The 18,707-nt window shown below is 42.4% G+C and overlaps 1 protein-coding gene across 5 annotated transcripts in view; it reads left to right on the top strand.

Moving 5' to 3' along the window:
* Positions 1-1,735: 1,735 nt before the first annotated feature.
* LNX1 (ligand of numb-protein X 1) overlaps positions 1,736-18,707 on the top strand; it is a 71,572-nt gene continuing 54,600 nt past the window's right edge. For 2 of the 5 annotated variants that reach the window (XM_071556479.1, XM_071556482.1), the window contains exons 1-2: positions 1,736-1,774; positions 5,672-6,146. In XM_071556479.1, coding sequence (XP_071412580.1) covers positions 5,761-6,146 — 386 coding nt within the window. In that variant the 5' untranslated portion in view covers positions 1,736-1,774; positions 5,672-5,760. Of the gene's footprint in view, positions 1,860-2,560; positions 2,622-5,671; positions 6,147-9,663; positions 10,058-18,707 lie in introns of those variants that run through there. The other 3 variants (XM_071556480.1, XM_071556481.1, XM_071556486.1) reach the window with 3 other exon arrangements.

Here is an 18,707-nt window from a genome sequence, read left to right on the forward strand (position 1 = left end):
AGGCAGACTGACTCACCCCTTTGGTCTTTAGTGCAGCTCTACCAGGACTAGTGCAAATTACTACATGATGTTTTATAACCAGATCTTTGAAATCTGAATCACTGTCTTTTTGAATATAAAATACTGTATAATACATACTATTGAAGTATGGGTCGCTCTGTTTTCCACAAGTGTTATATAGTTCCACCTTGAGCAGTAAAGTCAGTGTGCTCTATAAAAAAACTTCATTTGGGTAGTGGTACGAAATACAGTAATAGGAAACCTGGGAGGCCTGTTACCAGAGAAGACAGTTTGATGAGAGATAATAAATTAAAACAGTTAAAATGTTACTAAAGGCAAATAGTTTTGTCTAAGCATTCAACCTGATATTTCATTATAAAGCCATGAATATGAAATAAGTGGTGTAATCTTGTAACCCTGTGCTCTGACAGGAGCAGTAAGGTTTATACTCCCTTGAGTATGGTCACAGCTAACTCTGTGTAACCTGAGGGCTTTGTGCTTTTGCTTGAAAGGGGGAAGGAAGACCTCTGCTCCCTCCTTCCTGGCTCTGATCCACACTTTTTCCCAGTGTGGGTGAGCCACTAGATGGGGACAATGCCCACATTGCCTAACTTGCCCATGTCTAGCCCTTGGAAACTGGGCTGAGGTTTCATTAAAGAGCTAATTCTGTAACTGTGAAAGCTGCCGAGCTTTCCAGCAATTTGATGTGGATATTTTTCAACATTAACAAGCAAGATGGCAGTCTCCAGGCTCTGAGCAATATAAGCTGAGTATCAAGAAAGCCAAGTGTGTTAGTTACAGCATGCTCACAGCTAGAGTGGTGAAAGGAAGGCCAGGTAAAAGCACCTCTGGAAGAATAAGAAGCTTCTGACTACTTGGCAGCTGGCAATGCCACTGTGGCAGAGCAGTTTACATACATGCCTGAGGACCAGTCCCTTTGGCCATACAGTGGCATGGGGAACCACATAAATGGATGGCTGTCACTCACTCAGAAATGGACATTCATAGGAGATAACAGCCCATGCAGGCACTAGGGAAAGGATGCAGAACAACTTTGCTATCACAGTGTAGCTAAGAAGAGTACAACAGCTCTGTCGGTAGTACATCCACCTCCTTCAGGGTTATATAGCAGAGAAACAGGGCATGAAAAAGCATCCTCTTTTAATCAGCAGATACTGGATTTGTTATGCACATACTTGGAATCCAAAAATAAAACAGGAACATTAATAAAATGTGTCACTTAAACACAGAAAGAAAATCAAACCAAACAAAAACCCAAACCAAGTTAATCTTACTGAACTATTCAGATTCCATTTTACTTCCACATGCTGGCTGCCCTTACCCTTGACAGAGGACTTCATTACCACTAAGCTATGCTACTTCAGAGCCACTGGAGCGCTAAGTTCCTCTAACTGTTTTGGAGCTCATCTGTGTTGTCTGTTTTCCAGTGATGCCTGCTCACTGGTTTGTCTTTCACTGTGATCTAAGCCAGTAGCTGCCGCTCCAGGCTCTGTGTCACTGTTTCATTGGCCTTTAAGCAACTATTTTTTCCTTCCTGTGATAGCCACTTCCTCAGTATCTTTTATCACTTAATTCTTTTCCTTTTAGCTTTGGTTACTCAATTCTTGCTACCTGAAGTTTCTTCCATTTTGTGCCATGCTACTTCCAAGTGCAACCACTTGAGCAGCTGGGTTAATATTTGACAGTGTGGCTGGGCAGAGGCAGTGGGGTTCTGCCCTTCTCTTGCTACACTGCTGCCAGTGTAACTGCCATGGTAAGTCACTATTTAAGCTTAAGATTGGTTAAATGCTTCATTGGAATGGAACAACTATGGGCTTGGTTATGCAAGGAGATGAAAGGTATTCTCTCTACCTACTCTTCATGTTTACTGTCCATGCTTGTTTTCTGGGTTTGTTCTGATATTCTCTTAGATGATTCTGGGGCTTCAAACTCCTAGCCAGTGAAGACCAGTAAAATACAAACTCCTTCAAATCAGTGCAGACTGTTGGGTAACTTTTTAAAAAATATGTTACCATGATAGTAGATTTCACTATGGTCACAGCTCTCGGGGTTATTTCATGCCCTGATGTGACCATTTTCATTCCAGCTGGTGGCTGAAAACTTGGCAATGTGGATATCCAGAGGACAATGCTCTCCCTTCATCATTTGCACTGTATTCCTATGCTTCAGGTCTCTGCCTTGGACTGTAGCTTAGTTGAGTGCAATGGCACAACACTGTGACATTCCTACAAAACAGTACTTAATTTTCTTTATCCAAGTGAAGCTGTGGTAGATGCTGTACAACTATGCCTAATCTGGGACCTAGTTGTTGAAAACTTCCTGCACAGCAGTGAAGCAGCAGATGCTGGTGATATCTACTTGGGCATGGCACCACCAGCTCCTCTAAAAGTTCCTACTGCCAATCATCCATGCAACAACCACTCTCTGTCAATATGGCTCTGATGGTAAGAAGCATGAGACTGCCAAGGTGACATTCAAGAGCTGCAGAGGCTGCCAGTGATGGTTGACATCAACTGCAAATGAAAGTAGGATTCCTCCCCTCTTCTTTCCCCTCTCCTCTTCCCCCAAGAATGGGCCTTGAAGAATAGAAGTTCAGTCAGGTAATAATTGCCTTTTTTTCATGTCACTGTGGTTTACAATTCACCTGTACAGATTTCCTTGCTCAAAGCGTTTTTTGTTTTGTTGTGTTCATAGGCAATAGAATAAGTAGAAATAAGCACTGGTAACCAACAGATCAATTTTAAGTTGCCTCTCCCTTTTCTTCTATACCATTCAAGAGGAATCAAGGCTTTGAACTTCCTAAATGGACATAAAATTAATTACATAGCTATTATGACAGCACATAAATTTTAAAAATACAATGACTGTAAACAAGGCAAACCACTGTCTGCTTCTGACTGAATCTGTGTGACAACTCTGTCACATGCCCTCCATGCTAACCCTTTTAGTACCATACTCACCCTGATAATTTCATTACTTGATATGTCCAGCAGTTTATGAAGGTTCATCGTGGATGAACACGGACCAGATTAGCCAGGAGAGGCTTAGATTTTAATTTTTTTTCCAGAATTTATATTATTATGTGGTCTAAATTTTCTTAATAAATTATTAGTATGTCAGATTCATAAAGAGCATCTCTAGTGTGGCCTGGACAGTTGGACTTTGCATCCTCTGGGGTATCTCTGATCATTTTTGCTGTAACAGGGCATGGCCTTTCTCTTGTCATTGTGAAAATAATTCCAGTCACTTTGGAGCTGTAGCAATATTTCCAGCTGTAGCTAATTTGTATCAGAGGAATTAATGTGTTGTACATCTGGGAGTGAAGGAGCAGTTCTTTCAGGATTAACGCATGAGTTTGGGAAGGGGATGTTTGGATGCCCATGCTCCTGTACCTGGAGTCTGTTCCTTCCTCAGAGCAGGGCTTTGGCTTTAGCTTTCAGCAGGTTTGCTGATGAAAGCTGTGTGTTGGGTCTCCTGCCAGCAGGAAGTAAAAATTTCTGTCCTTGGGGACATCCCTGAGGCAACAAAATGCTGGGTTGGCTGTATTCTGTGTGTGGTGCATGCACATGGATTTATCTGTGTGTGGTGGTACTAGAGAACGTGGCAGCAGAGTGGAGAAAACAGCATGATACCCACATCCCTCATTGTCCCCGGTGCAAGGGCTTTTGAAAATGTAAGAAAAAACAAAGATCATAATGCAGTGTTATTTTTGTCATGCTTCATTGATTTCTAATTCATTTTACATCTATTTTTAAAGCCACAATCCTGAAAATTCTCAAGGTATGTGTTGCCATTGTTGCAAGCAGTCCTGTGCACTTAAGATGGGCTCCCTCCATGAGTGAGGGATGTGGAGGGCTCCCTTTCTCTTGCAAAACACTGCTGGCAGATCAAACTCCAGCTCGCAGCCACCCCACTTGAGAAGTTGCCTAAGAGCATCCTACCAGGAGGCACTTGCAGTGCCCAAACAGTCCCCCCTCAGCCTCTGATCTTCTTTTCTAGTTTCATTTTGCTCTATGCCACCTCAGTAGGATGAAATAATAATTCCTATTTTAAGATAACAGGCAGAGGTTTTCATTTCTTCACAAAGAGCTGTTCATAAAGCTCTTGAGAATATTTTTACAAAAGGAAACATTTGACCCAGTATAGAGTATTGTAAATATTTGTGGGGGTTCTAACCAGCAATTATTTTAATTCCACTGAAGTTACTGCTAATCTGCAGATAGAGCTTATGCAGAACTTCATCTTGCAAGTAAAAACTATTATTATACAGGCACTTAACATAATTGCTTCATAAGAATAAGATCTAGTAAAACATTGAAGTGAATGTATGACATCTAAGCATCTGGTTAGAGTTAGTGGGGCTATTATTTTACCTTCATGTCAGAAAACCCCTGCCATGTTAAAGTTTAATCTCTCAGATTTAGAGTCCATGAGCTTTGCATAAAAATAAGGCTTTATTTATGTGAAAATATGCTCTGTCATAGACAGACTTCTTTTATTATTCTTTCCCTCATTTGCCCTCAGACGTATGTGTCTAAGGCTGACACATTGTCTCAGCAAATTAAGTCAAGCTGGAAGCAAAAGAACAGTGTTACGGCAGAGCAGTAAATAAGATTTACATTTCCAAGCAAGAGCAGTAATTAGGCCATTGCATGTTTTATATCTTCATGTTTATTTTCAAAGCAGTATAACAAAATAAGCAAAGATGTAATGAGATATGTGTTCCAATGAGTAGTTGGGGTTCTTCAAGTAAAAACGACAAATTATTCTTCAGTTTTGCTGCCACCCACAGAGTTTACATCTTTAAAATATCAGCAGACAGGTGCTTTGGCCAGAGCTAATTGGGTTTGCAGTTAGGGACATAGTGAATTTCTGTATTACAAGTTATGAAGGGAATAGGCCTATTTTTTTAGTGATACAGTACTTGGCATAATGTTTTCCCCTTCAGTATGTGAGGCACTTGGTGCTTTGGGAAGTAAATGAAGTTTTGAACTGATTATGCTGGTGCAGATGGTAATAAGTGCTTGACTTCAGGCAGACAAGCTTTGAATACAGGGGCCCAGGTCCATTGCTGCTGTGGTATGAGGATGGTCTAGGGGGTCCCATGCTCTTAGTTCTCATGACCCAAATTGTCTTCTCTCTGGCTACACAAAAAGCATCTGTATGCTCGTGTTCATTAGGCAAAGCTGCTGCTATCCCATGCTGTGCTGAGCAGACAGTTTGTGCAGCAGCCATTATTCCTAGCTATATTCCTTCTTTCTTTCATTATTTTGTATCTATTTTATTGCAAAGTTTGTGCACACATAATGCTGCTTTTCCAGCAGAAGTAATGTGGCCACAAAATCGGCTGATGGAACTGCAATGATATGCTAAATTAAGGATTTCAACCATTAAATGCCAGTAGTATTTCTCCCTATTTTGGTATCTTTCTTTATACTGAGAGTATCTGTCTAAACTGAGCTAGATTTAAGAGAATAGAAGACCGTGAAGTCTCTCTCCTTTTTCTGCCTCTTTCTTTGCTTCACCATCCTATCCCACAGACCCAATCCATCCCTAACACTTGTTAAAATACCTCATATCCATATACATACTGTAAGTATGGTAAGATAACAACACCCGGAACATAATTCTCTGGCTTTCCTCCCCACAGATCTGATGGCAAACAAACCTTGCTGCAGCTCTTCCAAATAGAAAACGGGTCAGGTATTCCCACATGCCCCCTTTTGAATTACATTGATCATGAGCCAGAAAGAAGAAGAAATGGAGGATAGCTCTCCACCACTCTGTGTCACCTGTGGCCAAGCTCATTTACCAGAAGAAAATCACTTGTACAGCTACACTGAAGAAGTAGATGATGATCTCATATGCCACATTTGCCTGCAACCTTTGCTTCAGCCATTAGACACACTCTGTGGTCACACCTTCTGCACAGTCTGCCTTACAAACTTCCTTGTGGAAAAAGACTTCTGCCCCATGGACCGCAAGCTTGTGATTCTCCAGTCGTGCAGGAAGTCCAGCATACTAGTGAATAACCTCCTGGACAAGCTAATGGTTAGCTGCCCTTTCACAGAACATTGCTCAGAGGTCATGCAACGGGGTCACCTCGAACAGCATTTCCAAACCCAGTAAGTTGTTGTTGACAGACCTTTTTTTCACTCTTCTGAGCAGAGAAAAAAAATCTTCAATTAATGCTGATCAAAAGAAACAGTTAATGTAAAGAAAGATTTGTTGATTTCACCTCTAATGAACACCTGTACTATTGTTAATTCAGAGCTGAATTTAGTCCATTTATCTTGCTCTTTTTATTAGATTCAAATGCATTCAAGGTACTTCATGCTATTGTTAGCGGTTCTAGGTGGATACCTTGTGGTTAGCTGCATAATGGAAGTGTGTATGTAGTCTGAAGAGATCTGTGAGTTTCAGGAAGCTGAGCTATTATAAATATTTTAATACCACATTAAGGGTTTTATAATTGCCCTTTCTTCAAACCTTTTTTGAATCACAAATGACCTATATGAGAAGTAGAGCAGAAAATATTCTGGTTTGGTACTGGTCTTTGGAGCTGAGTGCTCCTTTCTTCCAGGTGAGCACTTACCCTGGGCACCGCACTGTGGGGCTCACAGAGTGACACGTCTGGAAGAGCACCCTAGCGGGACTGTCCCTCCAAGCTTACCTCTCCTGGTGACCAGGATACTCTCCATTCTGCCTCTGGGAAAGACCCCTCCAGGGAGTGGTTTAGTTTCTCTGCAAGGAGAGAAATGTTGACAAATGATTCTCTGTTTTGCAGAGGAAAAGCATGTGCTGCTGCTTTTGTCTTGCATCTTCTGCCCTTTCTAAGGAAAAGATTAAACATTCAGGGCTGTGATTTCTGATGGCAGACAAATGCTTTGGCATAGCCTGGGTAACAACACCTCAGGCTGAAGGAGAGATGGGGTCTAAGTGATGCCCTTCTCTGTGGCCTATATCTGTTGTCCAGTGAAATGACTTCCCCTGTGGTTTGCAGGTGTAAATAGTGTTTGCAAATGCATGCTTCAGCGTATGCATTGTGGAGGAAGCCTTAAGCAACCAGTGCAGGGCTCCACACTGCTGCTGGGAGCACATTCCTGCACAGACATGGCAATGCTGAGGGTCAGAGCACCCCTGGTAAGCAGGCTGGTGAGCCAGAGAGTAGAGATCTGTTCACATGGCTGCACACTACACAGTCTTGAAGCCCATAACTTGAAATGGCTCTGCAGCCTGCCATTCAAACATGTCCCTATTTGAACTGGAGACCTCATTTCCTGAAGCACCTGAATTCTCACTAGGAATTTGTTCACTGAAGGTATTGACTGAAATTACAGTGTTTTAAGCAACCAAAAGTGTGACCATTTTGCATTACTGAAACAGGAAAAAAACCATTAGCAACAGATTTGTCAACCCCTTGAAAAGGTCATGAGACCACTTTTCACATGTTAAAAGTTTGTGGAGTTTGGAGCCCTTGGCCCACCTAGTTCTGGAGCTGGCTTTTCCTGTGAGAGTGCTGCCGGCTCATGACATAGAGGTGGTGGCAGCAGGCTTAGCCCAGGCTGGCAGTGCTCAGCGAGGTTAGCTGTCTGCTGCTATGGGGAAAACGTAGCAAAGTTAATCATCATTTTCTGCCTTTGGTCAGTACTTCTCTGACACACCCCAAATGCTCATTTCAATAGTAACGCAGGTAAAGGGACTATCAGTCTTCTGTGAGCTGCTGTTGATGTTTCTCTACATATTGCAACCACAAAATCTTGAGCCTCTAATGCAAATACCCTTTCCCTTTGCTACACATACAGCTGACTTTAATGTGTTTTAGATCTTCCTGTTTGTCTTAATATATTTTTGACATAATGATTCTGTGGCCATAAAACTAGCAGGATCCCCACCTCCACCCTATAAATAAGCATATTGGAATATTGTTTTTTAGATGGAAGCCACATAGCTAGCACAACTCTGATTTCTTGTGTCCATTCTCCTACATGGACATATGCAAGTCACTCCAGTGTCTTAGTTTCTCCTCCTTAAGGTAGTAGTAAAGGTACCCTTCACTACATATCTTACTGAATTGCAGTGCTATAAACCCTGATTTGGTCCTGTAAAAGCATGGCAAGTTTTATTCTAGCACTTATGACTGAGTGTCAGTGGCCTGGATCTTTTCCTCAGGATCTTTAAGATCCTACACTTCTGGCTTACTTGGCCTGAGCCCAACCAGAGGTAGAAAGAATTGTCTCAGTAACATGTTCCCACAGTCACTTGCTGTTTTGGCTTACCTGTGTCAAGCTCCCTGCACTAAATCCCAGCTTTGCAAACCCCAGGAAGCAGGAGACAGGAGAGACAGAGCAAGGGTCTTCCTTCCCATCAAACCTTAAATCCTCTAAGGTATTTCAGTCAAAAGCATTGCTATGTAGGTTGAATGTTTGCTTCTTTGCTACTCATGACATGCATTCTCCTTCCTCTGAATGGCTGGGAGGGCTGAGCTACCTTAAGGCTAAAGGGCAGAGACAGCAGAACAGGAAACTACAGGGAATTTCTGCTGCTGAGAGTTTCAGCTTTCCAGGGGGTAGGTAGGGCAGCCTGACTGGTGTCTCCACCTGACAGAAGAAACAGGAGGGAGCATTCTGAGTGACCCCTAAAGGTGGCCTTCTGCAACCTTGTGCTTGCAGACACTGTGCAGTACTTTTATGGTATTTTTAACCACAGAATTAATTAATTATCACCCAAGGTCTCTTATGCTCCTGCCTAATTTAATTCAGAAATTCAGAAACCTCTCTTGCCATTCCACCTCCAACTCATGGCAGGACAGGAGAGATGGAAGCTGTGCTCTGTCATGCCCAGGGACAGATCGAGCAGACTGAGCTGACACTGTTCTCTTTAACTCTGGTCAATCAACAGAGGGAAGAGAAAGTGTGTGACTTTGCTAATCAAACTAATACAACAGTAGTCATAAACTTCTGGTGCCTGCAAGAACAGCTCAGAACCCATCTGAAATCTTGACAGAACGTGATCTGTGTTCTCACTTGAATAAATTAAAGTAGACTCTGCTAGAGTCACTAGGGCAGGCAGCAGTCCTCACATTTCTTGCATGATTCAGATTTAGACCAATCCTGGTTCTCAGGGAAAAAAAACAAATTTTGCCCTGATCAGAGGTGAGGTCACTGATGGAACAAGGTGAGCTTGCTGTTTCATGCTTTGTAATTGATGAAAGAACTTTATCATTTTTTTTAAACACCGGTTACCATGGAGCAGTCCATTGAAAGCATCCTTATTTAAAATGTTTGCTCTTGCATCCTTCAAAAAAAAATCTGAGAAAAGACATATCCTTGGATTATTACATGATTTACATTTGTGCAAAAACATCTGACTGTATCTGGGGAATTCAGACTGAGATGCAAACAGCCAGCAGTTGACTGTGATCTTTTGCAGTGTTTTACTTTAAAAAGGTGTGGTCTTCTGATATCGCCTGCTACAAAACTCCACGGGGGGCATTTTTTCTCCCCCACTGTCAGACAGCTACACCCTTCCCTGATGCAGTTTAGCTCGTAACCCATCTGCTTGTGGGCAGTGATGTAAACATACCAGCTGCCTCTGAAGAACCACTCTGAATCCTGCAGGAGGCAGGTCTCTTCCCCGAGCATCGCTCTCCTCTGCAGCATAAGTCACTGTCTCGCCAACCACGCTGTGCTGTCCCTAAACCCTCACATCTACCCATCTGAGAGTCAGATCGAGTAATCCTCTTACAGGTCAATGGTTTTTGCAGTGTAGCTTCATTTAACGGATTTAAGCTCAATTCATAATGTGCTACCATTGCGTTGAAATGGAAAGGCTTGCTTAGAAGGGGCTTGGCTGGCACAAAAGCTTCTTGTTGTGTGTCCCACCAGCACAGAGAGACGGTGGGAAGGAGGAAACCTAGCAGCAGTGCCAGCACTGCACTGAAAATGAAGGCTCTCCTGTTACTGGTCCTACCTTGGCTAAGTCCTGCAAACTACATAGACAATGTGGGCAACCTGCACTTCTTGTACTCCGAGCTGTGAGTACGCACAGTCGCGTCAGCGTCGTGCTCTCTGTCTGTCTGTCTCACCCGAGTGGCGGGAAGGGGCTCACCATGAGAATTTTTGGGGGATCTGTCTGTCTGCCTGTGTGTTTGTGCCTGTGCATACATGCAAAGAACATCATCCTGCAACATCTTGCCAACAGCTTCAAACCGTGCTGCTTCCCATCCAGAGGGCTAATAATAGCAGTACGTCCCCATTGCTTTCTGCTTTGGAAGCAGCTGAGACATACTGAGTGAAGCTGCTTTTATTCTGTATCAACTTGCTTTTCAGTGCCGATGCTTTTGGTGGTTGTTGTGTTTGGGAGTTTTTTTCCGTTTCTGAATCTGTGTTTCTTCTTTATTTCCCGTAAATAGCTTTGTGGGGAGATGGGCATAGAGGAGGGCATCAGGATAGACACCCCCAGAAGAGCACTCTCTGTGTGTACATGCATAATGTTCTGTGTGTAAAGCTGCATGCCTGTAGCAAAATGCTGAGAAGCCTTTCACCAGAAATAATTCACTTGAGACAAGAAAGAAATTTCCCGTATTTCTGCTTTTGCCCACAGCAGAATGTTATTTTCTCTGTAGTGCAAATTTAAATATAGCAATCTGTTCATAAATCTTCATGCTTAAAAAACCCACCTCAAAGAACCCCATAGCTTGATCTTTCCTCTCGAAAAAACAAATGTACTGGGATATCATCTGTAAATGTTGCTACTTTAATTTGTGCTTGAATGTTATTGTACTAGTAAATAGGGCTTTTATAACTATATAGATACTTGTTCCAGTATGTTTTAATTAATTATCTTTTGTTTATATTTTAACAAATTGTTAACTTTCAAGATCTTCATTGAGATAATGAATGAAATGGCTAATTCTGCTCAAAAATGAAAAATTACTGTATTATGCCTACATAATGGGGAATGTTTTAGTAACAGTTGTGTTTAGTACCAACGAGACTAATTTCTAAATGACTTTGTCTCTACTGTCAGACAAAAATAGCAATGTTTTGCAGAAACTCAAAGTCCCCTTTTGAAATTCTTGTCTGATGTGCATGGCAGCTATTAATAATTGAGTCACACTGCATACAACAGCTCAGGATTTCTGTATGCCATAAGTGTTTTAAACATTTAACGAATCTGTTGTTAAGGGTTGCAGCTATGCCCTAATTTTAATTTGCTGGCATTTTGTTTAAGAATATTAATTTAAAAAACACAAACAACAGCAACAACAAACAGTTAAGCCAAGCAGGCTACAGGAGCAATCAAGCTCAAAACAGAGCAGATGAATACTTATAATGGAAACAATGGCATCTGGGACATCTAGTTTCCAGGAAAACAAACCAATGAGATTAATCAGAGCACAGGCGGAGACACAGCCTACTTGCTTTTCTTGTGGAATTCAGGTTCACTGATTCTTCCAGGGTAGAGGGCTATGATGTACGGTAGCTATTCATCTCTTATTTATTTAGCCTTCTAACCCACAGAGATGTTTGTCATGCTGGATGTTGGCCGTTGTTCTTAATGGATGGGTGTGGGCTGGGGCTTGGACGTGCATCTTCGGCTGTCAGCAATGGGAGGTGTACATCCCCTCCCCAGTCCAGGATGCTACCTGGCATCCTGGTGCCAGGAGCCAGTGCTCAGGATCTCCTGCACCACTGTCTCTGGCCGAGGCAATGGGAAGCAGGATTTGCTGGGGCTGACACAGTCCAAAAGGGCACCAGGCAGTTTGAGCTCATTTCAGGAATTTCTCCTCCTCCTCTACATGTGTTTAGTGCCTCCGGCTACTGCTGTATGCTGCATAAGGCATTGGCATACTAATCTGTGGGATGGATTCAAGGTCCTTTCTAATAGCAGCAGTTAAAAGAAAAAGAGAAATCCCATTTTCATTCCTGTTTAGTCGGTTCATACAAATGTTATGACGTATAGGTTGCTATTTCAGTTGCTTGGGCACTTGCATGCAGGATTTTTATTGCAAAGTTTTGTGAATGGGACAGCATAGGCATCGGTGTCCAGGACAGCCTGACACAGAGGGCACAGGTTAACTGCCACAGAACTTTTTTATCCCAAACCCCACAGAAGCAGCTTCATAAATCTTTTCCCACAGCCCAGTGAAGAGTCTCTGCTGTGTGTAGGGTGTCTGATGGCTTGCAGCATGGCTCAAAATGAGACTGTAGTAGGCAGAAAACTTTTTTTTTCATTATCTCTCTGTCTTTGATTGCTGTCCAGTACAAATATTGCCCTCAGTCAGGACTCATTATTTTCTTGGCTTGCAGCCACCAGATATACCAGCTGAGGAGGAAGAGGGGGATGACAGGTTTGCAAGGAACAAGGGAAGAGCTGGAGGATGGTGGGGAATGCAATTACCATCATTGGTGCTGGTGCAAGAGGAAGAATAAAAGCACTGGGATTCACACTGCCCTCCTTCTCACATCTCTTCCCTTATACCACATTCAAGCAAAGATTGTTAGTTTTGTTGCATTGTTGAGGTTGAGTTTAGCCATTTTTGTTCCTAAGTGTGGAATGGGCAGTTGGAGGAATAAGGATTACACTATAGCCCAAAACCCATCTGGAGATGCAAGCTCTGAAATCCTTCTAAGAAATAAAGAGATTTGAGGAGATTTGTAGAGGATAAATGAAGTTGAGGAAAGGCTGTGACAGACCTTTGCACTTCATCTGGGTGCCACACAGGTAGGAAAGAGAGGTGTGTGGATGTGTTGTAGTGGAACTTTATGGGACAGATGATGGGTGCCACTATTTTTGATTTTCTATTAGCAGTCTAATAATTACAGGCATTCTCAGCAAGCAAGTGCATATCTGCTGATATCGTTTCCTGCATTAAAACCACTTCCCTGGTCATTGTCTGTTGTCCCTCCCTTGCCCCTAGCAAAGATGTCAACACAGATGTTCTTGTCCTTGCTCTTAGCCAAATTGTGTAGAGCAGCATGTGGTAAGCCAGGGTTCTCCCTCCTTAGGAGAAGGCCATGGAAACCTCTGGCAGAAGGAAAAGAGAAACCTGAGAGATCTCCCTGGAGAAATCACTGGGAGGGAGTAGGGTGTAGCTACACCGCCCAAACGGCTCTCAGCATTGTAAGGGTCTACTTGGGTATTGAGGAGGCTCTACCCCAGGGTCCATGCCTTCTCCTTTATATTTCTCTAAAGAGGCTTTGACATGCATCTGCTCTCTTTCTTTCTTTCTTTCTTATGTACAATATCTTCAGAAAGAAATTACTTGTCCAAGCTTTCTTTTGAGTCAGGATATGTTATTCCCTCCAGTTAAAGTATGTGGATGGAGGGGCAGCCTGTGACCACTGTAGGAGGCTCTCCCTAGTGTGAGGACTGGTGGCACTGCTCACACCATTGCTATCCCTCCCACTTCATAGCACAACCTGTGTAGCAGGGTATTTCTCAGTAGCAGGATTTTCTGCACCTTGAGCTCAAAGAGCCACTTAGAAATAAATTTAAAGGAAAGGGGGTTGCAAGACTAAGCAGAGAATAACCTCACTATGTCCCCCCAAGGACCTCAGTCACATAGAAAGCATAGGTTGGTTTTCAACAAAGTGAGTGCGTGGAAGTGCGCCAGGCATCATGCGTGCTCAGCACAGGTTGAGCACGAGGGAGCCCATGGCAGCCGCTCTTCTTGGCACTGCTTTCCTCCAAGGATTAAACAGATCCTGGCCTTAGTCCCTGCTGGTAATACTCCAGCTAGATCTATACCACTAATCTGAATCAAATCATTGTTTTTTAAAATCTATTGTTTGTCTGGGGGAAATGCACAACCTATGCCCTTGTGCAAAAAATACCCTTCTTTTTTTCTTATCCCTCTTGAGTTTTACATGAATCAGTCAAAGAAATCTCACAAATTAACTGGATGAGGTTTCCCTATGTACCTTTTATATGATAAATACTCTCTTAAATTTCAAAACAGCACTTTGGGCTGGAAAGAGCCAGTAAAATGTACTTCCTCCAGTCAATTTAAAAAGAAGAGATGCAAGTGCCAGCTGTCTTCTGATGTCATTGAACACATCTCTTTTATGGTTAAAACAATGATGTACACCCTCCCAAGTCCCCTTCCAGCACTGAGCTTAACTGTGCAGCAAACTTATTTCTGTTCTACTCAGTGGGGAAACTTGTGTCTGACTTCAAGTCTGTCCTTGTGAAATCAGCCACAAGGAGGCTGGGGAGCACAGGACATGCATTATTCCTGACAAAATTGATAAGCCTGGAGCACCTTTTGGGCTCATGTTTTAGTCCACTGCAAAAGCCACGTGCTGGCCTCCTTACTCAAAGCTGCATGTACAAAGTCTGTATCGGAGTTAAGCTGTGAGGTTAATTAAAGCTGAATGTGCTGGAAAGCAAGGCTTGAATGGAGATATAAATGAAATGTTTGGGTTAGCTGCATTAAATAGCCAGGACAAAGCACACTCAGACAAAATTCAAAGGGTCTTTTTCAGGCTATTAGAATTGGATGTCTCTTAGGGAAAGCAGAAATAAGATGAATTGAAGTAGAAAGGCATGAGCATATCAAGGGCTAGCTGTTAACTTCACCCCTATGGGACAACTTCACTAAGGGTCAGGAGGGAAACATGGAGCTGGGTTTCCTTCAGAATTCTGAGCTGTCCCAAAATCTCCACCAAAGAGCTACTAGTGTCCCTTTCCCAGCCCCTTTACTCACTGTAGTTTGTCTGATCCTGCTCCACCAGCCCTCTTGCTTGCTCTTCCACTCCTGTACTCTGCTTCATATCTTTTCTTGTCTTCAACTTTGTTTATTCCCCTCCTTTCTCATGCCTTGATCCTGCCTCTATCATTCTCCTTCATATTTCAGCTTTTGGACTTGCACAGAAAAGTTTAAGATTTTAGTATGGAAAAGGCCTGAAAGCCCTCAAGTAGAAGTACATGTAGGTGAGCTGTAAATATGTAAATATTAAAAGTACAGGTGGAGTTTAGTCTAAACTTATGATATCGAAGTGCCCAAACTGAATTTTCTAAATATATAAGTATTGTATTCAGGAGTGCTTGATACAGACTATGCTGTTAGCATAGTAGGTGCAACAGAAAGTAGTCATAGACTGTGGCTGTCTGGGTCTGGTCTCTCTGACCAAAGACTAATTGCACACTGTCAAATATGCAAGGTCTTCCCCTTAACAGCATGGTGGAATCTGGGTCTCTCCCCCACCTTCTGCCACCCTCTCCTGGAGACAGTACCTTTCCCCACCTGCACATCCCTCCTGGTTCCACAGTGCAGGTTAGAGAGTGCTGCATTTTCGTGGTATAAGTAGGTGTTACTGGTTAGCATCTTTTTCCCCAGCACTGTGATTCTGGGTGCAGATGTAAATTTGTCTGTGACAGCTCCAGATATCAAAAACCCTTTAAGATTGTTGATTCTGCCTGGGAATTTTGTGTGTAAGAAAAGTTGGCATTTCAGTTATAGACTGAGAAAGATCTGCTTTGTTTTCTTCTGTTCATGCAAGAAAGTCACCTTTACTTCATTCACAGCTACCTACTCTCCTGGAGTGTTTTCTCAAGTCTTCTCACACCTTTGGAGAAGGCTGACAATAGCCAGTGTCAATCTCAACAAATACATTTTGTTGCCAAAAGTAAACCTGAGCCAGTCAAACAAAATATTGAAACTCTGCCAAGCTGGAAATGCAATGCAACAATTATGGTTGCAGAAAGGTTTCTTTTCATTAATGACTTATGTCTCAGTTTTGTTTGATTTTTCTATAGGCTGCTCACACAAAGTGTGCTTACAAGCTTTGCCATGTAACAAGAGGGCAGAGGGGTCAAATTTTATCCCACTTGGAGGCGGCTTCAAAGTGGGCAATCCACTTCGGAATGAGGACCAGAGAGGGCAAAGCACTGAAGGTCTAGTGGGGTAGGAAGAAGGAGTGAGGTGACTGGGAGTTGCAGAAGGTCAGTGGTTACTCACAATCAACAGACTCTCATTTCTTGTCTGACATTAAGCCACACAGGCCGTATGCTGCAAGTTTGGCCGACCTCCGCTTCTCTCTGACAATTAACCTAGTTTAACACTGGCACTGGCAGCATGACAAAGATATTTTTCCTTGAGCTATTTCTCTGACAAATCTGCCAGGACTGGGCTGTCCTGCAACGTGAGGATAAGCACTGCTCTTGCAGAGCTCTTATTCCTGTCACAGCTTAAATCCTACTCTGAATACTGGTTCTGAGATCAGCTGCAACACGGCTTGTTTCACTGTAGGGAAACAGACAGTAGGTCTGAGGGTCTTTTTGGTTATTTTAACATTCTTGACCTTTTGGGGGAATCTGCCTCCAAGGTCCCAGGTCCACAGAATAGCCAGCTGTGTTTCATGACCTTCTCTGTTATAAGAGGTATTGTTCAGAAACTAGAACTGCTTTTCTGCATCTTGGCATGTGGCTGCATGTCCATACTGCCTCCCTGAGCCATGCAGTGACACGAGGATGCCAACAGTACAGGACCAAAAGCAGGGGTTTTATAGTAACATCACTGGCAATGTTGCACTAATAACAGCCTATGTGACAGCATATGTGTGACTGCTTGGGGCTTCCTGCTTCAAAAGGCGGGTCCAGGCTGATCCATCTATGTTAAACTGGTACTTCAGTGGAGTCTGTTGGTCAATGATATGTCATATGTCATGACTAAATCCCCACTGCCACCAAAGGATTCCTGCCTTGGAGCTGAACTATATTTTGGGATTAAGAATGTGAACTTCTTTTAAAACATCTTAGAAAGCTGAATGCACCTCTAGGCCTCAGCAAAGTTGCAGATGGTGAAGACTGCATTTCGCCAGTGAATCCTTGGGTTTTCCCTAGAATATTCTTTATCCATTCGTATAATTTATTAATTGACAACAGATTCTGAATATAGAGTGAGAGGTGAGTTCTGGAGTAGCCACATCAAATGGCTGGAGATGTGCAACTTTTACAAAAAAAAACAAACAAAAAAATCAACAAAAACCACCCAACCCCCCCCACTGTAAAGCATCCATATATGTTGTACAATACATCCTCCCCCTATGAAGGAAAATAGGTGACTGTGAGTGAGCAAGTCAAGTCATATATCTAGGAAGTTGGTTTCTCATTTCAGTTGGATTTCTGTTGGCAGCATCCTCAAACTTGAAGTCTTGCTCTTCTCAGAAGTGCTGGCAGACAATCAGATTTGTAATGATCACATATCTCATTGACTGTATCTGCTCTGGTATTCATTCTTTCTTCTTTTTGTCAAGACACTGAGCTGAATATAGAGGATACCTGAGTCAGGAGTAAGAAATCACAATTTACTCTTCTGTCTTAATGGAGTTGTCTTACTCCATGACACTGCTGGGCCACATGGTATGAAGTAGTCTAAGTCAAGATATTTGCAGTTGCTGGAGCCATGCTTAATTTTTATTTGCTCTTCTACTAATTCACTGCATATTATTTACCTGAATAATGCAAAATAGGTGAATAAAATATCTTTAGAGCTATAAATTTCAGCTACAAAATTCAGTCATTACTGTACTATAGAATTTGTTTTTCCTTCCACCACACTCTGGAAATCATGTTGTCAGGAAGCAAGTGTTTTAGATCAGCAAGTCATTTCATGTGCATGTATTGGGAAGCTTATACCTGTCTCTATATTATGCTTTGTGGTCCCAACATTCACTAGACAGTGTGTAATATATTCTTAATACAGAATTTCAATAATTTAGTATTTTCTTAAATCGAGAACAAGGAGAATCTGGCATGCTTCAGGGGTTGTGTTTTCCTGTCTCTTCTGCTGAACTTAGTGAATGCAGAAGATCAGTAGACAGATGGCCTGGTTTTGTGTTTTGTTAAGAACAGACAGTACTAATTTTGAAAACATAATTCAGGTATTTTCTTTTCTCCCCCCATATGTTATTTTTAATATTCAGTTAGCACTGCTGATGTCCCACTGTTTTTAACTTTTCTTCCCACATAACAGGAGTAGTGAAATGGTTTCATAGAAACATTCGCAGAGGCCTCTTCACTTATAGACTTTATAACTCAACAGTATGAATGGGCAGAAAATATCCCTTGTGGAGCAGGCTTTTATGAAGAGGAGATAGGCATGATTAACCGAATTCGTCTGTGATCCACAGGAGACCACTGGAAGCAAAGAATATGCTGTGCTGCTGCTATTGTATGAGGATGTGTAGGTTGATATGGATAAGCAAGGCTGTTTCGCTTGATATGTATAAGCATCTCCTGCCAGGAAGCTAAATTACAGTCAGAAATAAGTGCTCTGTATGAAAAGCACATGTTGCAACACAGCCCCTTGCCAAGCAGGTTTTGCAGTGGGAGTGGAAATCTCAGGAGTTGGTTGTGACTTGCTCTTGTCAGGTCCCAAAGGAGTCTCACCACTGGTTCTAGTTTAAACAATTGGCATATCTCTTCTTCAAGTATTTACTACCTGGTTTGTATTTATAGCAGGAAAATGGCACTGCTGGAGAAAGGATGAGTAAGCTTCTTTTCCAAATACAATGTGTATATACTGGCATTTCTTTTCTGTTCTTGGCACTGCTGTGCTTACAGTTGTCATTGGGATCTGTTGTGGGGATGAGCAGAGTTGATAGTGCCAGTTGCTGCTACTTTCTTCAACCCAGACTGTGATGGAAATATTGATACTAATAATATTAGTAAATCAG

Source organism: Pithys albifrons, chromosome 5 (genome assembly GCF_047495875.1).
Source record: "Pithys albifrons albifrons isolate INPA30051 chromosome 5, PitAlb_v1, whole genome shotgun sequence".
Taxonomy (NCBI): Eukaryota; Metazoa; Chordata; class Aves; order Passeriformes; family Thamnophilidae; genus Pithys; species Pithys albifrons.